This window comes from Mchenga conophoros, linkage group LG6, assembly GCF_057382185.1.
Source record: "Mchenga conophoros isolate Kocher_MC1m ecotype Shallow Benthic linkage group LG6, M_conophoros_male_GT1.1, whole genome shotgun sequence".
Lineage (NCBI taxonomy): Eukaryota > Metazoa > Chordata > Actinopteri > Cichliformes > Cichlidae > Mchenga > Mchenga conophoros.
Window position 1 is genome coordinate 28,609,675 of NC_140531.1, and position 19,830 is coordinate 28,629,504.

At 39.6% G+C, this 19,830-nt stretch overlaps 1 protein-coding gene across 1 annotated transcript in view; it reads left to right on the plus strand.

The window, feature by feature from the left end:
* The first annotated feature begins 4,558 nt into the window (after nucleotides 1–4,558).
* LOC146572839 (alpha-1,6-mannosylglycoprotein 6-beta-N-acetylglucosaminyltransferase B-like) overlaps nucleotides 4,559–19,830 on the plus strand; it is a 118,839-nt gene continuing 103,567 nt past the window's right edge. Inside the window, exons 1-2 of the mRNA XM_085277263.1 lie at nucleotides 4,559–5,073; nucleotides 8,682–8,794. Coding sequence (XP_085133389.1) covers nucleotides 5,006–5,073; nucleotides 8,682–8,794 — 181 coding nt within the window. The 5' untranslated portion in view covers nucleotides 4,559–5,005. The remainder of the gene's footprint in view (nucleotides 5,074–8,681; nucleotides 8,795–19,830) is intronic.

Consider the following 19,830-nt stretch of genomic DNA (forward strand, 5'->3'; position numbering starts at 1 on the left):
AAACACCAGGTTTCTGACAAGTTTTATAACTCTTAAATCTGCGTTATGTAAAAAAAAATGTTTTTTTTTTCGGACCATGAACAGCCAAAAGGCAGCATGTTTGTTTGTTCAGACCACTTCCCAGGGGACTCTTGTGAACAGGACCTATGTGAAGCTAGATGTTCAACCAACCTAATGCTAAGAGAAAGCTACTTTATAAAGAGAGATGTGGAGAAGTCAGACCCAAAAGGCTGTAAACATATCACTGAAATACTTTTCTGGTAGGGAAAACTGGACAGCATAAATTGTGACTGAAGCTTTAGTTAAGACCATGGGCATGATTATAATGTAGCCGAGCTGCTCTTTGTAATTCTTCTATCACTTGCTAGCTTTGTGTATAACAAATGATAGCCCAGGGAGATAATATACAGACACTTAGAATCAGCAGGATAACATTTTGCTACTTTAACTGTGGTATTTCCACAGAGCCGACGTTTTCATATGAAAAGGGAGTTAGGGTAATTCCCTCACATCATCTCACCTATTACCAGGGACATGAGTATTTAGACACTGTTTGATACTGCTTGGTACTGAAGAATTAAGTCTACTGTTATATCCCAGGGTGTGCAGGTATTCAGTGTAATATTTCCACTGCTGTAATCTTTGCTCCTGTAAAAGGTACTAGAGCTAGCAGTAGAACTAAATGACAGTAGCTGTGTCAAGGCTATGTACCAGAACATTTGGGGGTACTTTTTTTAACCATGCAAAGCTACCCTAGTAGAGTCCAAGAAAAAAAGAAGCTGAAAATTAGCTCCTCTTTAACCAAGTGGTGGAAAATATGAGGGTACTACTAAAAAATGCACTATTATAGCTGTGAAAGAGTCTGTGACATTTCTACTAATATAGAATTTGACCTAATACCTCTTTCATTCTTCCACTGAAACAATTCTGTTTACCGCTGCAGGGGGTAGAGTTTGCCATTTTAAATGCATCTATCTCACTGATGATGCAACATTTTCCGAATGATTCCTTAAAAGTGGGCCAGTGATAATGTCTACATTTGGTTTGTAAGAGTCTGAATTGAGGCGGTGTGCCATGCCTTTGGGTATTTTTCTGAGTCTCGCAGACTGCTTTTTAAACATCAGTGATTTCTACTGTAGTGTGTGCATGTGCATGATTGTGTGTGTGTCTGTATTATGCATTTGTGCAGAATAAAATTAATGTATCCACACCCACAGACACACAAACAAAAGGTGCAAGAATTCCATGTTTGCACAGTGGATTCCTGTTGATAGAGCAGCACTATTCCCACAACCCACAGAGAGGGACAGCCTATGTGGGTGGTGGGCTGTCAGTCAAATCCTTATGTACAAGCGCAAGTGATCCATGAAGGGAGTTTGAGATTTCACTGTCATCCTCAGACTGGTCCACTGCAGATCCCCCCCACCGCACCCCACCTTCTGACTCTGTTTCTGCTCCACCGGCCACAAAGGCTGCATACTTTGTGCATGTGGCTAGAGCTGACTGCAAATCATTGAGGTGAACAAATAAGGTAGCCTCAAGATAGCTAGTGTCCCTCCCTATTTGTTGAAGCTAATTCTGCACAGTGCCATAAGGTGTGTGTTGAGTGGGTGTTACCCGCTTTACTACATTGGGGTGGAGGGTGTTGTTTTATTTGTTATTGTACTGAATCCCAGCACACCGTGTAAATGTGGTAATGGGCAGAGGTGTGGACTCGAGTCACATGACTTGGACTCGAGTCAGACTCGAGTCATTAATTTTATGACTTTAGACTTGACTTGAAAAAATGTTGTAAGACTTGTGACTTGACTTGGACTTTTACACCAATGACTTGGGACTTGAATTGGACTTGAACCGGTTTACTTGAAAAGACTTGATATTTTACCCCAAATATAAAATTTAACATGCATATTATATGGAGATTGAAAATGTGACGTCATTCACGGGTAGAACCGCAAAGGATTCTGGGAACTCGTGGCAAGCGGTACTAGCGCACGCAGGCTTTCAATTAAAATCAGTCACACAGCGATAAAAAGAAACACAAAAATGTCAAGAAGTTGTTGTATTATTAACTGCAATAGCCGGTCGCATGACAGCCACGGGAAGCCGACGGGTAAAGAGATCGGTTGTTATCGGATTATGTCGTTGAAGAGAAATTGTTCGAGCCATGTTTCCGAAGTGACAAAGAGGCGACTGGATTGCAGCCATTCAAAGACCAATTATAACGTCCCAGAACACTCCAGCTCACAGGTTAGTCTGCTCCAAGCATTTACACAAAGGTCAGTCTGCTGTTGTAGTTAATGCGTCATTTTTCTTAACATAATTGGTGATATAGGTTACAAGCAAGTCTGGCGCTGAACAGAAATTGTCGCGCTATGCTCCTTTATTTATTGTGCATAAATAGTAAATTATCCTGACACAATATTGCGTTTCGCTTCTGTTATTATGGTACACTGACAAAAACACATACTTTTATTCACAGGATAAAACAGGTTTTTTGTATCACTAATTGTCCAGTACGATTACAGCATACAGTATTATTGTCACTGCTACATTTCTGTGATGCTACCAGAAATTATTTCCACTACTAATTAATTACCGTTGAGCTCAAAGGTTATATTAATAAACGGTTAACGAATGTGTATTTATGAAGACGATTTGTGAGACTGGTAAACTTATGATACGTACGATGGTCTTTCGTTCTACACGGTGCATTTCAAGGTCCTGTACCCATCCGTCGGTAAACTGTACCTGGGATTGTTGCAGTGACCGGAAGTTACTAAACTTCATGAGTGTATGCACTCACTCCAAGAACCGTATGATTATAAATATGCATATAAATATGCTACGATGAGATAGCTGACTTCATCTAACTAGCAAATGTTTTCCAGGCTACGTTGGTGATACAGTTTTTTTTAATGTGTATGATATTTTTGTCATGCGATTTTAAAGCTGGTCCTACAACCGCATCCAAGAATAACATGCAGCTTATCTCAGAACTGTCGGTGAAAATTATTCTTGGAGCTAGGTTTAATTGAGCTGCATTTTAAAGAGGTGCAATTTCACAATTTGTGTATATTTTCTAAGTTCACTATTTTGTATGTGTTGAGAAAAACACAGATTTTAAAATTACATGGTCTAATATTTACATTTAGCATAACTGCAACATTATTTTTTCGTTTGTTTTTTTTAAAGACTCGAAAGGACTTGAAATTCAAAGTTTCAGACTTGTGACTTGACTCGGACTTTTACACCAGTGACTTGAGACTCGACTCTGACTTGCCTGACATTACTTGAGACTTGACTTGAGACTTGAGGATAAAGACTTGAGACTTACTTGAGACTTGCAAAACAATGACTTGGTCCCACCTCTGGTAATGGGTAATGTAAAGCATAACATTAGATTACTACCACCTGGTGCTACTGATGCTGCGTCTGCTCCTGCTGCAGTACCGCTACCTGCCGCTGGATGCCACCGATGCATCCTGAGCACATTCAGCGCTCTCCATGGTGCTGAAACAATTACCAGAGCAAATCCTCAAATGCGCAATCTAAAGCTTAATGTGCAAAAAGTGTGCTTAAAGAAATTTAACCCAGCCTACATTGTAATTATAACCCGCTGTAATCACGGGCATTAAATAATGTGTCAAAACAGCTGCCGTCGCTCATTTCACCCATGGGTAGAGAAATACTGATGACCCTTTCAAATCCACCTGTGGGACTGAGTCACAACAGGGGGCTTTGATTAGCTGCGTGGGGGAAAGGTGTGCAACAGTTAACTGTACATACTTTGCACAAACTGAAGGAAAAAGACAGTGAAGCACGGAGCGATGTTTCAGTGCTCCTCATGGGAGAGTTGTGGGATGGCGTCATGCAGAGGTGAGTGCGACGCGGAGGGTCTCGACCATCCAGACCTGTCCATCGCTCCAGTGTCGAGGGACCAGCATCAAGTCAGTCACCGGTAGCTACAATGATACAGGAAATAAAATGAATTACCTCACAAATAAAAGAAGTACGTGTGTTTGTTAAAGAGCTTTTCAATTTATATGCTCGACGGAAAATTGGCTAATGAGATTGTCAGAAAAAAAACTTCATCTGGGAGACAGCCCAAATTCTCCAGCGTGTATTGTACAGCCAAATGAATAAGGAGCGAAAATTTCAGAGAAGGAAAAAATCACCTCACGTTTTTCCAAATCTAAAGGGAAATAAATAAATAAATGAATAAATTCTTATTTTCTTCTATATTTACTTACATTTATACTTCTAGTTAATAGTTTCTTTGTGTTTGTAGACCCTTTCAGAATATAATTAGGCAACATTAGTGTCTGTTTGTGAAGGACTGTGGTTGTAAGTAATTTGCAATTTGGATGTTTGACATTCGCGCTTGGATTTTTCTTCTTTTAGTGTTTGTCCCCACTGTTAGAATCGGTTGCTCGTTGGCGGGGCTATTATTTTGAAAAGATTAGCCGGACGTTCAGCACTTCACCTGAGCCAGCTCGCCTCGTGAGAGCTGAACGGTAAGACCGGCTGGCTGGTTGGCCACACTCGCGCTGGGTGCGCTGCGAAGTTAAATCGACTACGAAGCTGTCTCTCCTCTTTTAAAACCAAGAGAGCGAGCGAATATACCGACCGACAAACAAACATCTTCCCTCACATGTTTTATCAAACGCCATTTTTTGTGCGTTTTTTCTTTTTTTTTCTTTTTTGGTGAAGGACTCCAGAGCTTCGGCGCAACCCGCGGCGACTTCTCCTTCACCGTGCTCGCCTGGAGACGGAATATAACGCTTTAATGACATTTTCACTCCCGGATAAAGAAGCTCACTGAATGAAACTTTAGACTTTTTCTTCTGGATAGGTGAAGAAGCTCCGCTGTTTATTTTTCTATCTGTAGAAAAGGCGTGTTGTGCTGTGGACCGCTGTATGGGACGCACTTAAAAATGGTCGGTCACCTCAAGTTCCAGGTCGGGAGGTTAACAACGATGTCAGGACTCGCTGGTTTTGGAAAATGATTGCTGGCAGCACCGACGCTAAAATAATGGTCAGAAGATGTCTAGTAACGTTCAAACCGTTCAGGTGAGAACAAAGAGCTGACACAGTTTTCTTATAGCCTCCAGCATCGTGTGCATTCCCCCCTCGCTGCGTTTATGTTTAGCATGCAGTTTTATTTTTTGCTTGTTTTGTTTTTTTGCTTTGTTTTTCTGACTGACTCAACTTCTGGCTGCACAGAGTTGCAAAGCCCTGAAAAATACAGTAATTCGGCAATGTGCACATGGAGGGCAGGGAAGGAGTGCATACATGTGTTGTCACTCATCAAAACACCCACACACCAGATGTTCCTCCTATCAATTCCACCTAAATCCATATGGATAAAGACTGTAAATGTTGATAGAGGGTCTGCACTATTTGCAAACCGTGCTCTAACTTGCTGTAGTTTCATATTGCGTGGATCGCTGATCTACACCTGTGTGGCTCTGTTGCATTGGACAGGATTCCTTACATATGAATAAAAGAGTTTATACTCAACTGAGTAGATCTGTCAGCCCTTCCTATTAAATTTTCTCTGATAGTGGCAGATTTTAAATCCTTAAGGTAATCCTTCCCGCTCCCTACAATTTGCCTTATACCCAGTTTCCATTGCTGAAAGTGTTACATGTATGTAGTAGGGTAAGGGAGCAAAGCTGTGCAATCTTTGAAAAAAAAAAAAAAAAAGGGGTGGGGGTAGTAGGATGGGGGTGGGGTGATGGTTACATTCATGTTGCATGGAATTACTTCACCTGCCATCTACTCGGTAGATCAAGCATTAACTCAGAAACACATTCGGCTAAGCAGCTTTGTGATAAAGCCACACTAACCTCGACAGCACAGACAATGAGCGCTTGTTGCAGATTTGTGTAGTATCACATTTGAAATTATGCCAGATTCCATTATGTTTTTCCCTTAAAAAGCAGGTTGGTGAGATGAAGGTTCCCAGGGTCAATGCACAGATCCCCAAAAAAGCACAATAGTTGCAGTACATTAACCTTAAGTGATACCCCAAGGCTCAAGCCAAAAAAAAAGTGCCAAAATGATACATGTGGAAACATAACCTCCAGTGAATTTTTATATGGTTCCGTTTCTGTGTATTAACTCCACAAATTAAGAGTCATTATGAGAATTTAGGCTCATTTAGGTGCCAGGAAAAGTTTCCTGGAAAACACCACAAGTAACACCTATTCCCTACCATGCCTGGTAGAAATTCTCTCCCTTCAAAATCATCTACCTAGAGGCAAAATCTGATAAGTATATTTGTGAGGAAGCCAGTTAACTGATAGGCTCTGCTCTCCCTCTGATCCAATTATAAGGAGCAGAACATTCACTTTAAGCCTGTTAATTAAAGCCTCGTCAGGCAGGACCGGGGCATAATCCTCTCATATCACCCACCTAACGCCACTTCGCAAAAACGGCTAAACGATAAGAGAGGAAACGTTTGCCCTAGGACAGCATTAGACCAGCCTCTGCACTCCCGCGTGAGCTGAAAATCTCTTTTTCTCTTTCCATTAGCCTGTTTCTTACAAACATCGCTGCCTTTGCCTCATCCTCTGCACACTCACACACACAAAATATTCCTGCATCTGGGATAAATTATAAAGAAAAGATAAAGTGGATTAAAAAAAACAAACAACCTTTGTGTTTAGCTATAAAAAAAAAATTGTCTCTGAGTAACCCCTTTATCTTTTCCAAACTGTCACTGATAATCACTTTAAAGTGTTGTTGAATAACCTGCTTTTGGCGCCAGAAAATAACGCTGAGAAGGAGGATTGGGAAGGCTCATGTCAAAATGTACTTGTGCACAAATTACTGTGTGTGTGTCCTGCGCTGTAAATAATTGAATTCAACCGTATAGCAGCTTGTATTTGGTGCAACCCATTAAACTCAAGCTACGATCAATATGACTTTTTCAGTTTTAGTGTGTTCTTGCGTTCAAGAAGGATGGAAAAAAAAGTTTCTCAAAGAAGAGAAGCTTTGCTGGATTATACCTGATTGCATTTTCTGTGACTCAGGACAGGACACACTGGCTCTATCTTGAAGTCAGAGTCGCTCCAGTGGCTTGCCAAACCGCCAAGCTGTACACTTAACAAATTATTCGACATCATCTCTATCCCTTTTGATTAGATCAGCTCAGCAAATGTTCTTTTAAGTGGTCGTTCCTCCTCAGTGTTGATAGTAATTTGTTTCCTCAATATTAAGAGGTTTAATTCAGAAACTGGTGTGACAGGAGCTGCTTACCATTTCTGGAAGTGCTGTCAGATTTTATAGTGGGCCAGGCATTCATGTAAACAACTCATGCCTGGCTCTGGAGGAAAAGCAAATATAAATTATTCATATATTTGTTTTCTTCTACCACTTTAAGTTCTGTCCAAAAATTTTATTTGTGTGAATTGCCATAGTGATATTACAAAATCATGCATTTTAAGATGGGTATAATTTGTATGGTTAAAGAATTTACCCCCCAAAATATACATGATTTAGAAATATGGCTTAAGTTGCTGAATTAACTGCTGTTTATTTTATTTTTGTTTATTGTCACTTAACCCAGTTTTTAGGGGGGGGGGGGGTCCCCATTTGTGGAGGTTATCAGTGGAGCAACATTTTAAAAGTAGGGCTCGACTTGTTAGGCACAGAGGCTGACTGTTATTTTGTCCAGTGAATCAAAATCACTGACGGCCTTTCCTCGCTTCTTCCCCCAAAGACTCAGCATAATGAGATAACCTCTGATCCATATACACTGAAGAGAGTAACTTAACTAGGACAAGAATTATACAGACACCAAAGACCTGATTTTTAAACTCTTTTAAGCCAGCGATTGCATTCTCTCATGGTCGTCTAACCAGGCAGAACCGACACAGATCCTCACTTTCTTTTCCCCTCTGTTTTATGGTGACATTTTAAACATCTGATATTTGCCACAAAACAACGTTTTATGACAGAGGGCTGGCTGATGCCACTTTTTGTTTCAAAGACTTTAGTTAGCATTACACTTTCTTACCCGTTTTTAGCAACGTAATGCTTTTGGCTCCATTCTTCCTTCTTGATGCCTTTTTGCCCTCTCTCCCTGTGCACACCTTTCACATTGCATTAATAATCACTTGCTTTTTTTTTTGCTTTTTTTTTTGCCCGCACTTAGCAACACATTATTTTGGCAGTTGTTCTTGATGTGTGCCAAGCAGTAATGTCACAACACTAGTTTGTTTCAAGTGCCCTTTGGCTTCGAGAGTCTTCTCTTCTATGTGCGATCACTGCTCCGTTTGTGCTCTGCCTTCTGGAACTTCTTCCTTTTTTTTTTGACTCTGTTCATGTCTCTTCTCCACATTTTCTCCCATCCTCTCATCTTTCTATTTTCCTCCTTTTTTTTGCTGTCAATCATTTTATTCAACTAAAACGTGTCTTCTGTAATTGTTGGCATTTTCACCTGTGTACAATCCTACTTTTTCTTTTCATGCTTTACACCTTTCATCATTTTTCCATTGTGTGGCTTAAAAATCTCCCTCTCTTATTTCTCTTTCTATTATTATATTATAATTATTATATTATATTCCAACTACTTTCCCACAATATCAATTTACCTGCCCATCTTGATAAATATGCTTTTCCTGTCTTAACTCCCCTTTTATCCTTTCCCCTCTCCTCCCACTGTGTTGCAGGATATTCGTGGTGGGAATAGGCTTCTTCAGCCTGTGTTTTCTAATGACCTCTCTGGGGGGGCAGTTCTCAGCAAAGAGACTGGGGGACTCCCCCTTTACCATCCGCACAGAAGGTAATGACATGTTTTGTGTGTGACAATGAGAGCCCGCTTGCAAGTATATGTGTGTAAAAGCTCTTCCTCTGAATTAAAATGTTTCATGTTTTAAAATTGGTATACTGCATAGAAATCATGAGGAGAAATTCAAATACCACTGCACAACCAGTGAAATTGTGAAACATTACACCAGTGTGACCTTTAGTGGGAAAGCTGCTGCTTTTTTACTTTAAAGACTCAGAATTCATCGAAAGCTGCAGTGGTTGGATTAAGATCTTTATTTCAAAAAACAGAAGAAGAACCTTGGTGTCTCCACACCTTTGCACACAACAGTACACTTGAAATGAATCTTAATCCCATTAAAACACATATAATATGTACAGTGGCAGAAACAATAGAATAGAATTCGCATCATTTTAATGTCTCCATGGGACATTTTGCTTTACAGGTTATATGCCAATACAGTATGTACATGGATCCATGTTTGCACACATGCATATGGTAAAACCCAACACTGGATCTAAATGCACACAAACTGTAAGGGAGAGGATTGAAAAACAAGAGCAGGACAAATGACTCTCTGAATCTGTTAAATCTGGAACTATATGTGTAAAGACTGCTGAGTGTCTGAAAGACTGGTTTGTGCAGTTGACAGGACCATCATTTCTACTTTACTGTTTGTTTATATTAAGAATATCAAACCAGCAAAATATAGAAAATTAACTTGAAAAATAATAAAACATCTTCATCAATGCATGCCTGTATTAAAACTTCTTCATATAAACTGGATATTTTTACCCCTCTGAGGGCCGACCACACCACCCTGTCATCTGTTCCAAGTTCCTGGACACCAGAGCAGCAGCTATTACCCCACACAACACCTCACCTCTACTCTCATCCCATCCTCAGCATGTCTTTCTGCCTACTTCATAAATGCCGCAGTGTTGCCTTTCATCTTTCTCTCCACTGGATGTTTTTCATGTTACTGAGCTGGTTTGTAGAGCTAAGGACTCCACCTGTCTCCTGGACACTATGCCAAAAACCTTGGCCAAGATATCAACAAGTCTTTAGAAATTAGACTGGTACCCTCAGCTCTCAAATAGCTGCTGTTTGCTCCATTGTTAAAAAACCTTACTTGAACCCTGATAACCAAAGTCAAACCTTCCGTTCATGAGTAAAATCCTGGAAAGAGAAGCTGCTTCCCAACGCCACAAACTCTTTGAACCCTTGGATTCTGACACACAGCACTAAGACTGCTCTCGTCAAGATTACAAATCACATCCTCTTTGCTGCAGACCCACATCAGCATCCCCATTCTCCTGGACTTTTCAGCAGCTTTTGGCAGTCTCTTATTCTATCCTCCTTGACTCTGTCCAACTATGTTCACCTCACAGATGTAGCGCTCTCCTGATTTCAGGATATCTTGCTGACAGGAGAGATCATGTCACCTGGATGTTCCTTGTCTAGTACAGTCAGGCAATGTCTCCCAAGAATCTGTGCTGTGACCTCTTCTTTTCATCATTTACCGCCACCATCCACTATTTTGAGCTGAGGTTCCACTACTATGCTGATGATACACAGTTAAATCTCAGCATTAAACACTCCAGTCAGCACCTTCCTCTGATCCTTATCAGGTTCTGGGAAACATCAAAATCTGAATGTCAACCAACTTTGTCAAGTTGAACAACAATAAAATCGAACTGTCGGTTGTTGTTTCTAAGCCATCGTCCTGAAAGTGGCTGATCATGGCCTTAATGTGAATATATTCTTCATTTCACCATCTCCAGATGTTTGCAACCTGGATGTTGTTCTGGACTCCACTCTCTAATTCTCATCACATATCAAATCTGTCTCTAAATCCACCTTCGACCATCTGAAAAACATCTCCAGACTTTGGCCTTGACTCCCAGACACAGCAGCTGAAACCCTCATTTATGCCATGTCCATGCTCCACAAAATCTATTGGACCTTCTGTTCCCCTAAACCCCATCTCAGACTCTGTGTTCACATGTTAAAGTCCTTCTCTCCATTCCCTCACACCAGGCTGTGGTCCTTTGGGACAGAGCCTCCAGCACTGTTGCTCCCACTCTCTGCAACATGTTCCTCCCTGAGTTCTGCAACACACTCAAAAAGCATTTGAAATGTCACCTACTCACTAAAGCCTTTGGCTGTTGACTCTTTAAAAAAAATGGTCTAAAGCAGCGGTCCCCAACCTTTTTTGCGCCACGGACCGGTTTATGCCCGACAATATTTTCACAGACCGGCCTTTAAGGTGTCGTGGATAAATACAACAAAATAAAACTAGTACCGGTACCGAAAAAAAGAAGATTTATTCATAACACATGTGAAAAGACCCAGGAAAACCGAGTTAACGATAAAAACGATAACAAAATAACGCTGAAAACCGATAAAAACCCTGAAAACCATCCATTTCACACCTGAGCCTCAACTCTCGCGGCCCGGTACCAAACGACTCACGGACCGGTACCGGTCCGAGGCCCGGGGGTTGGGGACCGCTGGTCTAAAGTAACCTTGGATTTCTTGAAATGCGCTATATAAATCTAAGCTATTATCATTATTACTGTTACGAGTTAAATCCTTAAATTTGACTCCACACATCACTTTGGCTGCTTCACTTACACTGCGTAGACACCAAGCTGTTGTCCAGCAAAGCCAAAACTCAACAATGAAATGTCTTAAATAAGCCTGCCAGCAATATCACATGAACAGGAGCGTAGGTTGACCACCGCTGGTAAGGCAGAAAAAGAGAGAGTGCCATTGCAATCTCCTGCTGTCCAAGGTGTGAAGATAGAAAGTCAGAGTTCATTTTCTGGAGGCCAGCTACTTCCCACTACTGCTAGAGTTAAAATAAGAAACGCTGTGTCCTGAGGACATTTCCACATGTGTGTAGCATGTGTGTATGCTGTGCAGTAGTCAAAGCTTGCCGTGTGTCAGTTTGCGTGGGTGTGAGAGCAAGTTAAAGACGAAGCAAGAGTGTTCCTGTAAGTGTGAATCACTCAGGTGTTGGTGTGTGTGAGTGTGCAGTCTGTCAGAGAGAAAGATGAAGCAGTGAAAATGGAAACAGAAAATAGTGTGTTTAAATGAATGCAGAGAAACTGAAGCGTATTAAAGCTCAGGAGCACAGTGTGTGAGAGAGATAATGGGACAGAGGGAAAGGGGTCATTTGGGATTACTTTGCTTGTGATAAATTGAGATTACTTTGTTTGTGTGATAAATTGGGATTAATGCGTTTGTGTCAGTGTTTCTTAGCAAAATGTACTTGATTACTCAACCGCTCATGCACTGCAGCCTGCAAAGACATTTGGACCAAGCTCATTAAAAACTTGGTGTCCAGCTGCACTTACCCATAGCAGTTAACATTGTCTGTGTTTGATGGCATGGTTAAATGTATTTGTTTGTACCCACTGTGTACTTTAAATGTCTTTTTGTTTATCTATGCACAAAAAATGTCCCTATCTCTGTTATCCACTTTGCCCGGCAACATTTGTTTGTGTGTATGCCTTACTGTTTCACCTCCACTTCTGCCTTTTTGTGTGTCTCTGTGGTCTGCTGCCTCACACTGTTTTTGCTGATTTTCCGCTTTCTGTGTATTTGTGTGTGTTTGTGATGAGCCGGCAGGAAATTGGCTGTTAAATGGGGCGACAGTAGCAGTGTGGGACAAAATTGAAACCAGAGAGACTGAGAGCCCAATCCATCTGCTCTCTGTGAAATCAACCCCCTTAAAACAACTGGCCCTTTCATTAAGCCTCTACTCACCACCTGCAGAGCAGTAGACACATGCACACACACACACACACACACACACACACACACACAGAGTTGCACTCTTCTGCCAGTTCGTACATGTGACAACCTGCAATGTGACCAAATGAAAAATTATCTTCTTTTGCGGTTGAGGAACACCAAAGCAATTGCTTACAAAGCTTCGACATCTTTAAGAGTTCTGAGCAAATGTCTGTCCTCCTCCAGAACATCTTATGTACGTAAATGCGCGTTCCAACTTCTTATCTGGTGCGCGTCTTTTATTTTGACAGCGAATGCGCACCTGCGGACCACTTATGTGCAGCCCTGCTTATAAGGCTTGGTGTAGACTTCTGCAGGGAATCTTTGTAAAGGCTACAAAGATACCTGTAGAGCCTGATAGCGTTGCCTGGGTTCATGGTTGTGCTGGTGCATTTGGTGTTAATTATTGTGTATTTGTCCCTCAAACTTTGCCACTTCTTTGTGCTTTTCCTCACATCCATTCCGGTTTTGGCAATCTTCCTCCAGGAATTTGCTCCTTATATTGATGCTATGATTATTATTCCTTATTCCACACTGAGACAATGATTGTCATTCTCTCAATGACAAATTCCAAAACTGTGACAACAAAGTAGCTGCAATGTGCAGGAGGAATCAGCAGTACTAAGCACTCCCATCACAATAGCTGCGTCGACCTGTACTTACATTTCTAGGGAGACTCATGTCAGATTATGGAGTAGGGTTTCAAAGAAATTTGTGGTAACGACGCAGCTATGGCACAGATCTCCCAACTGAAGCACAAATCCCCAGTAAACTGTCAACAGATGATTGAGTTGTCATCTAAAAGGACATCTCTCCATAGAAAATTTATTTAGCTGTAGAAAATGAATGCTAGTCCTGTGAGATCACAGAACAGGATATTCGTAGGCCAAATGCTTCTATGCTTCTTGTTTTTTCCTCCATATTACAGTTTTTTACAGACGCTAGGACACATTTCTCAATACTTAGGTCGCGTTTGCAAAACTCCTCACACAGTGAGCATAACAGAAGTCTATGTGGGCTAAACTGAGGATCAGTTATCATTGTTTTGGCACAAAATGCATTCAATGACTACATCTCTCAAATTTCATGAATTATCTTCTCACTCAGACACAACAACTGCCAAAAATCTTTGTACGGACAGGACATTTTGCATGTGCTTACATACTGTTTTCAAAACTGTTAAACTTATGGCCAAAACAATAACACAATGCAAAACTTGAAAAGACAGCAAAATTCAACAACAATATTTTATTGAAACATATTTTAAATCTAAAAATGCAGTTTAACCAGCCACAGCTTATTCTCATTGTAGATGAACATCTACACAGGTGTTACTCCTTCAATTTTTCAACTCCTTCAATTCTGGCATGCCAGAAGATTCTTTCCTAGGTGTATTGCCCTAGATGACATAAGATGTGATGTGGATGAGAACATGTGGCCAAATGGAGAAGACCGAGTAGATTAGCATTACTATTGTATGTGTATCAGTGGATGGTGTGTATACAAATTATTGTATTTTGGGATTACTTAGTGCAAAAAAAAAAAAAAATACATAAACAAATATTAACGAATTCTGCATGATGTCTGATTCATTCCAGTAACATATATTGAAATTATAAACAGAGATGTGTCCTTGTTTTACACAAGAAAACACTGTGTAATGCTACATGTTGTTAGTGTTTTTTAGGTCATTGTTTTGTGGGTGACAAAGTGTGTTTGTCGGCTGTCAACCTTTGCTAGTGTTCTGGAAGAATGAGGTTATTTGAGACCTGAATGAAGTGTTTTTGGTAGTTGTAGTGCATTTTGAATGTGAAATGAACTGCTTTGCCAAGCTGACGGTCAGTTAGGAGGATTGTGTGAAGAGTTTTGCAAAAGTGACCTAAGTATTGAGAAATGTGTCCTAGCGTCTGTAAAAAACTGTAATGTTAAAGTGGCCACTGCACACAGTTAAGGAGGAGAATCATTTTTGGAATAGAAAAGTAAAAATTTTACGATTAGCATAATATTGCTTTTAAAAGCTTTGAATTGAGCATTCCAAAACCGAAGGTTCATTTTGTGAAGCAAATGCTATCATTCGCTTAAGTGCTATTTTGTAGAGCTATAATCAGCAGCAGTAGCCCATAGAAACATAATTAGCTTTGTTTTTTATTTAGATGCTTTTCTATTTTTACTTTAGTACTTGATAATAATAAAGCAATTTTACAGCTTGACAATAATACAGCTGAGATACAAGTTATAGGTTTAAAATTTCAGAGAGAAAAAAGAGAAACTGGCCACAAAATGAAGTGTGTTTTAGTTGTCTTTATAATTTTTCCTCAATCGATGGGCTCAATTCTCTCAGCAGAAAAGTCACTCTCACCACTCTTTATGAACAAAACAGTTAGGGCGTTTTTCATAACACAGACTCACCTGTGCAAAAGGCACTCAAACAATCAAAAACCTTTTTTCACATTTGTCAAAACATGAATAGTCAGTCAGTCACTTCAACTCTGCGACAAATGAAAAGAAACCTTTCACCACCCTTAAAAGACTGAACCATCAAAATGTTTCGTTTTTTAAAAATCCAAAAGAGTTCTTTAAAAAATGTGGGTTTCAGAAGCAAAATGAAATCTTTAAAGCGGTTCATTTGTGAACGTCTTAATGACCTCTTCTGTCCTGTGCCAGGAATAGTTATTGGAGAAGAAAAGGTTTTGGTGATGACCCTTATCCCTGTACTAAGTTTAAATAAAGTTGTACCTTATTATGTTTTTAAATGCACAAATGCAAAATACTTAATCTAATCTCTTAAATAATTATAACAACAATGGCAATAATAATAGTAATAATAATAAAAAAAAATTTAATTATTTTATAAATGTTTTTTTTTTTTTTATAAATTAATCTTCAACATAAGTTTCTTTATTCACAAGTCACAAAGACAGTGGTGGCAGATTATTTAAAATGATATTTTGTTGACATGGCAACAGGACACAGATGGTTGCTGGATGGTTGCTGAGTTGCCTACTAACTATCACATGTAGCGTTACTTCCATTATGTTAGCTTTAAGTGTTTATATAACATTAGCAATTGCAAACATTTCAGCCTTTGGAACGCAGCTGATTTGAAAACGGTGCTGCACGTCCTGTTTTGCTGTGGTGGTGTCTTTATAATTTTTTCCAGTATATGGTATACTGGTACACAGAAGGAACAGGGTCAACAGAGGCTGGTTACAGGTGTTGTTACCAGGAAAAACAGTATGTTAAAAGCAAAAGATTTAGAGAATAGTTAGTCTGTCTCAATACTGTTGATCAATGCCAGGTGTCTCAAATAAAATTGTAACAGGTATTTCAGGATAACAGAGCAAAGTCCTTCCAGAAGTCTTACTGCAGATACAATAGCCATCCTCTTCTACATGTAGGTTGTTGTTTTTCCTGGCATGTTTAGCTTCTGCTTGTAGGTGACTGTGGCTTCTGTCAGTACTGGAAAAATTGCAATCTTGGTTGATAGGGTATCTATGGTAATACAGTTTTTTCTGATTGCTTAAGCACATTTTTTGTAACTATTGGCTAATTTTGCAAAACTCTACACACAAATAAAAAAACCTGTCACCCAATTATCAAAACATTTTAATTCTCTTGCAAAAGCAAACACAGCTAGATTAACCCCTCACACCTTCGTAAAAATGGTGTTTCCGTATCAAACAGTACACACAAGCCATCATCTACTAAGCACACAATGCGCCAACTGCACACTGATGGTATGAATACAAAACACATCTGGCGTTTGCCTTCCCTGTGCACAAGGTAGGCTATGTCAGTTTGAGCTCATACTTCTGTCATAGATCCATAAGCATAGAGGGATCCAAACTTCAAGTACTGGTGTTTATTCAAACACATCAAAACAAACACAAGTGTTTATTTCCAAGTACAGGATTATTTGCAATTGCCATAATGACTATATGGGTTACTTGGTCTGCAGTGAACATGCTTCCTCTGCCCCAGCATCTGGTCATCTAGCAATTCTGTAAAGTAACAATTTCAGTATTTTTACATCAATGGCATTGTTGTGCTTCTCATTGGCATATGGCAGTGCTACAAATCTTAGTGCAAAGTGACTGTGCTAACCGATTCTCATTTCAAAATGTCCTTATGATGCTTGCTACAGTGTAGCGGCTCGAGTTAGGCTGGACCCGTTGGCCAGCTACCCTCAGGGTCACTCCACGGTTGATTACATGGTCCACTATTGTAGCTCTGATGTCATCAGTAATTCTATTTCTTACTCTTCTTACCCTTCCTATCCCCCCTCCTCATCCTCCTCTCCCCCCTGCTCGTCCTCCTCTCCCCCCTCCTCGTCCTCCTGTTGCTCCTCCTTATCCTTGTCGTCCTCTTCATCCTACTTCTTCACCTCCACGTCCTCTTCCTCGGCCTCCTCTACTTCTCACTCTTCCTGCTCCCTCCATTGTACTCCGCACACACAGCTTACCTGTATTATAGTGCTTGGGCTGATTGCAAAGTGAACTAATTATCTAAAAAAGTTTTCACATGTGAAATTGTGCCAGACAGTTGGCAAATTAGTGTTAATGATAGCCATACATGTGTATACTTTTGCTAGGAGTGTGTTGGAAATTTGGTAATTGAGTGTTGTGCAGTGAATTGTGCCTACAGTTTTGCAAAGTGTGTGTTACAAAATTGCAAACTGAGTGCAAAGCAGTTTTTGTGCTTTTAGTTTTGCAAACTCAGTGAGTGGTTTTGCTATAAGTCTGAATAGTTTTAGAAATTGTGCTACAGGAATCACAGTTAGGGTTTAAGCATTCAGAAAAAACTGTAAATGAAAATGAGTACCGCTTTGTTTCAGAATTTTTTTTGGTATTGTAAGTATCAGTTGTGCAGACATTCCTATGTCAAACACACACATACACATGTCTGAAAATAATTACTTTACTTCATCAAGGGCAAGAGGTTTGTTTCTTTCAAAGGTCATGATGGGAACCGCATCATACGCAGGTGACAGTGTGTGCTAAAAAAGACTAGAATGTGGAAAAAACTAATGTCCTTCAGAGCTCACAGCAATTGTTAAGTCGTTTCTTTTGCCTCAGTATTCATATATTCCACTTTAACTGTCATTGTGTATAAGCCTCTTTTCTTTCAGTGTTTGGGATGTCTGAGTCAGGTGCTGTCATCTCATTTTAATAGTCAACCATGATGTGATGACTGCATTCCATCAGAAGTATACACGGGGCTTTTCTTTATATAAATCAAATTTATAGGATTTCATATCACACTGTGGCATAGTCATTTTTATAGAGATTTCAGTTTGCTGTTTATACACAATAACAGACAAATTTGTGTAAGGCTTTGTCACCTTAGTGGGAGCTACGCTGATAGTTATTGTTTGGGTATTAGCTGCATTTCGTTGCCACCTCTAGCTTCTGTGGATTATCGGCTTCCACTGGATGTTCAGACTACAGGGTTTTCGCTCAAATCCCCATTTCTCCTCAATGACTCATCAAGAGCTGCGAGCCGGATATGGAGAGGTAGGGGGCTCAATAGTGAAAATGCGGAGGATGAGGGAGGTGTCAGAAGAATAGATACTGCACGTGCTTGACTCTCTGATATGGCAAAAGAATTAGATCTTTCAAGGTTACATTGCTCACCAAAGAGAACGAGAAGGAAAAACAGGGTGAAAAGGGTACGTAAACACATGCTTGGTTGCAATCACTAGACACGGGGAACATTTAGCTTTATCATAGTCCCTCCCTGTGGAGTTTGTTCATACATTACATTACAAAAATGACCCATGACAGTCTCTTTACCCTGAGTATGTTTTTGGATACAATGTTTCCACACTGTTTAGATGAGACCCTAATGGAACAGATAATATAACGGTAGATTTTCTGCCTTGGTTTTACATTTTGTGGCTTTACCATCTGCCTGTTTGAAACTGTTATCATTCAAATACCAGAAATTATAGGCTGTATGGAATAGAACAGTTATTGACGAGAGCAGAAGGCTCTGTTTGGAAATGATGCTGTGCTTAGACCCAAGCAGCGGCCGAGACTAATGGTTGCTTGAATCGCATTAAATTGAGTTTTGTGATGTTCGTCTCAAAGTTTCCATGCCATCAGCTATAAGGACTCATGCTAGTGTGACACATGCTCAGAAAATATTTTTATTTGTGCCCTACAAGAATTGCAGTGTCAAATTTACACTAAAAGCAACTGCAACGTGCATGCATATACACTTTGATGATTATGAAGTGTATTATTTAATGTATACATATATTTCAGTTAAATCAGCATGCAGTATAGTAGGTACCAGTCAAGCATATCACCCCCCCTCGTGTAATTTTTTTTCCCACACTGGATGTTCATTTCCATCATACGCTCCCTGCAGTTATGTTTCCTTCTCATCGCTTCATGTCGAACAAATCTGGCATGACAATCTTTCGCATGTCGCTGGTGCTAGGTGCAGCGGAGGAGTCACTTGGGGAGTACACTTTGTCAGTGCACACATAGCCTGTGGTGTTTGAACGGACTGTGGAAGTGTGTGGGTTTAGGGTTTGTGAATCTGTCTCGGTAACACCATCCATGTAGGTACAAAGTTCTAAAAAAATAAAATGATCTGGAAGTGATTAAATGTTTAAGGTAATAATAATAATAATAATAATAATAATAATAATAATAATGATGATAATATAATATATTTAATAATATGTTGATTGTAATAGCACTTTAAAATAATGTTATACTTTTAAGCATTAGTAAGTGCTTAATTTGTCATTTATATATCATTCGTCCTCCTTAGTTTGTCATTTGTCATACAGATACATTTATTCATCTGTTACTGTTACACCATGTACTGCTATCACTGCTACTACATCACTGCTAGTAATAATAATCATAATCACAGTCATAATGATATATTTGTATTTATAAATGGTATACTAAGAAGGAGTAATGTTATATAAATGATGAATTAGGCACTGTTACTAATTATTAATAATGCTTAATAGTGTGACATTATTGTAAAGCGCTACCCTAAAGTCCAAAAATAGACAACTTTCCCTTTACCATTGCCTTTGTCCATTAAATTCAAACTCATCATTTATTTATATCAAATACATACAAATACATAAATTATACCTTAAAAACTAATTAATGACAGCCATTGGAGATTTTGGTGTACTTCAGCATTGAACTGATTTTTTTAACCATCATCTATAAAAGCTAAGAAAAGTTGTTTATTCCTTAAGTCTGTGCCACAGAGGCTGG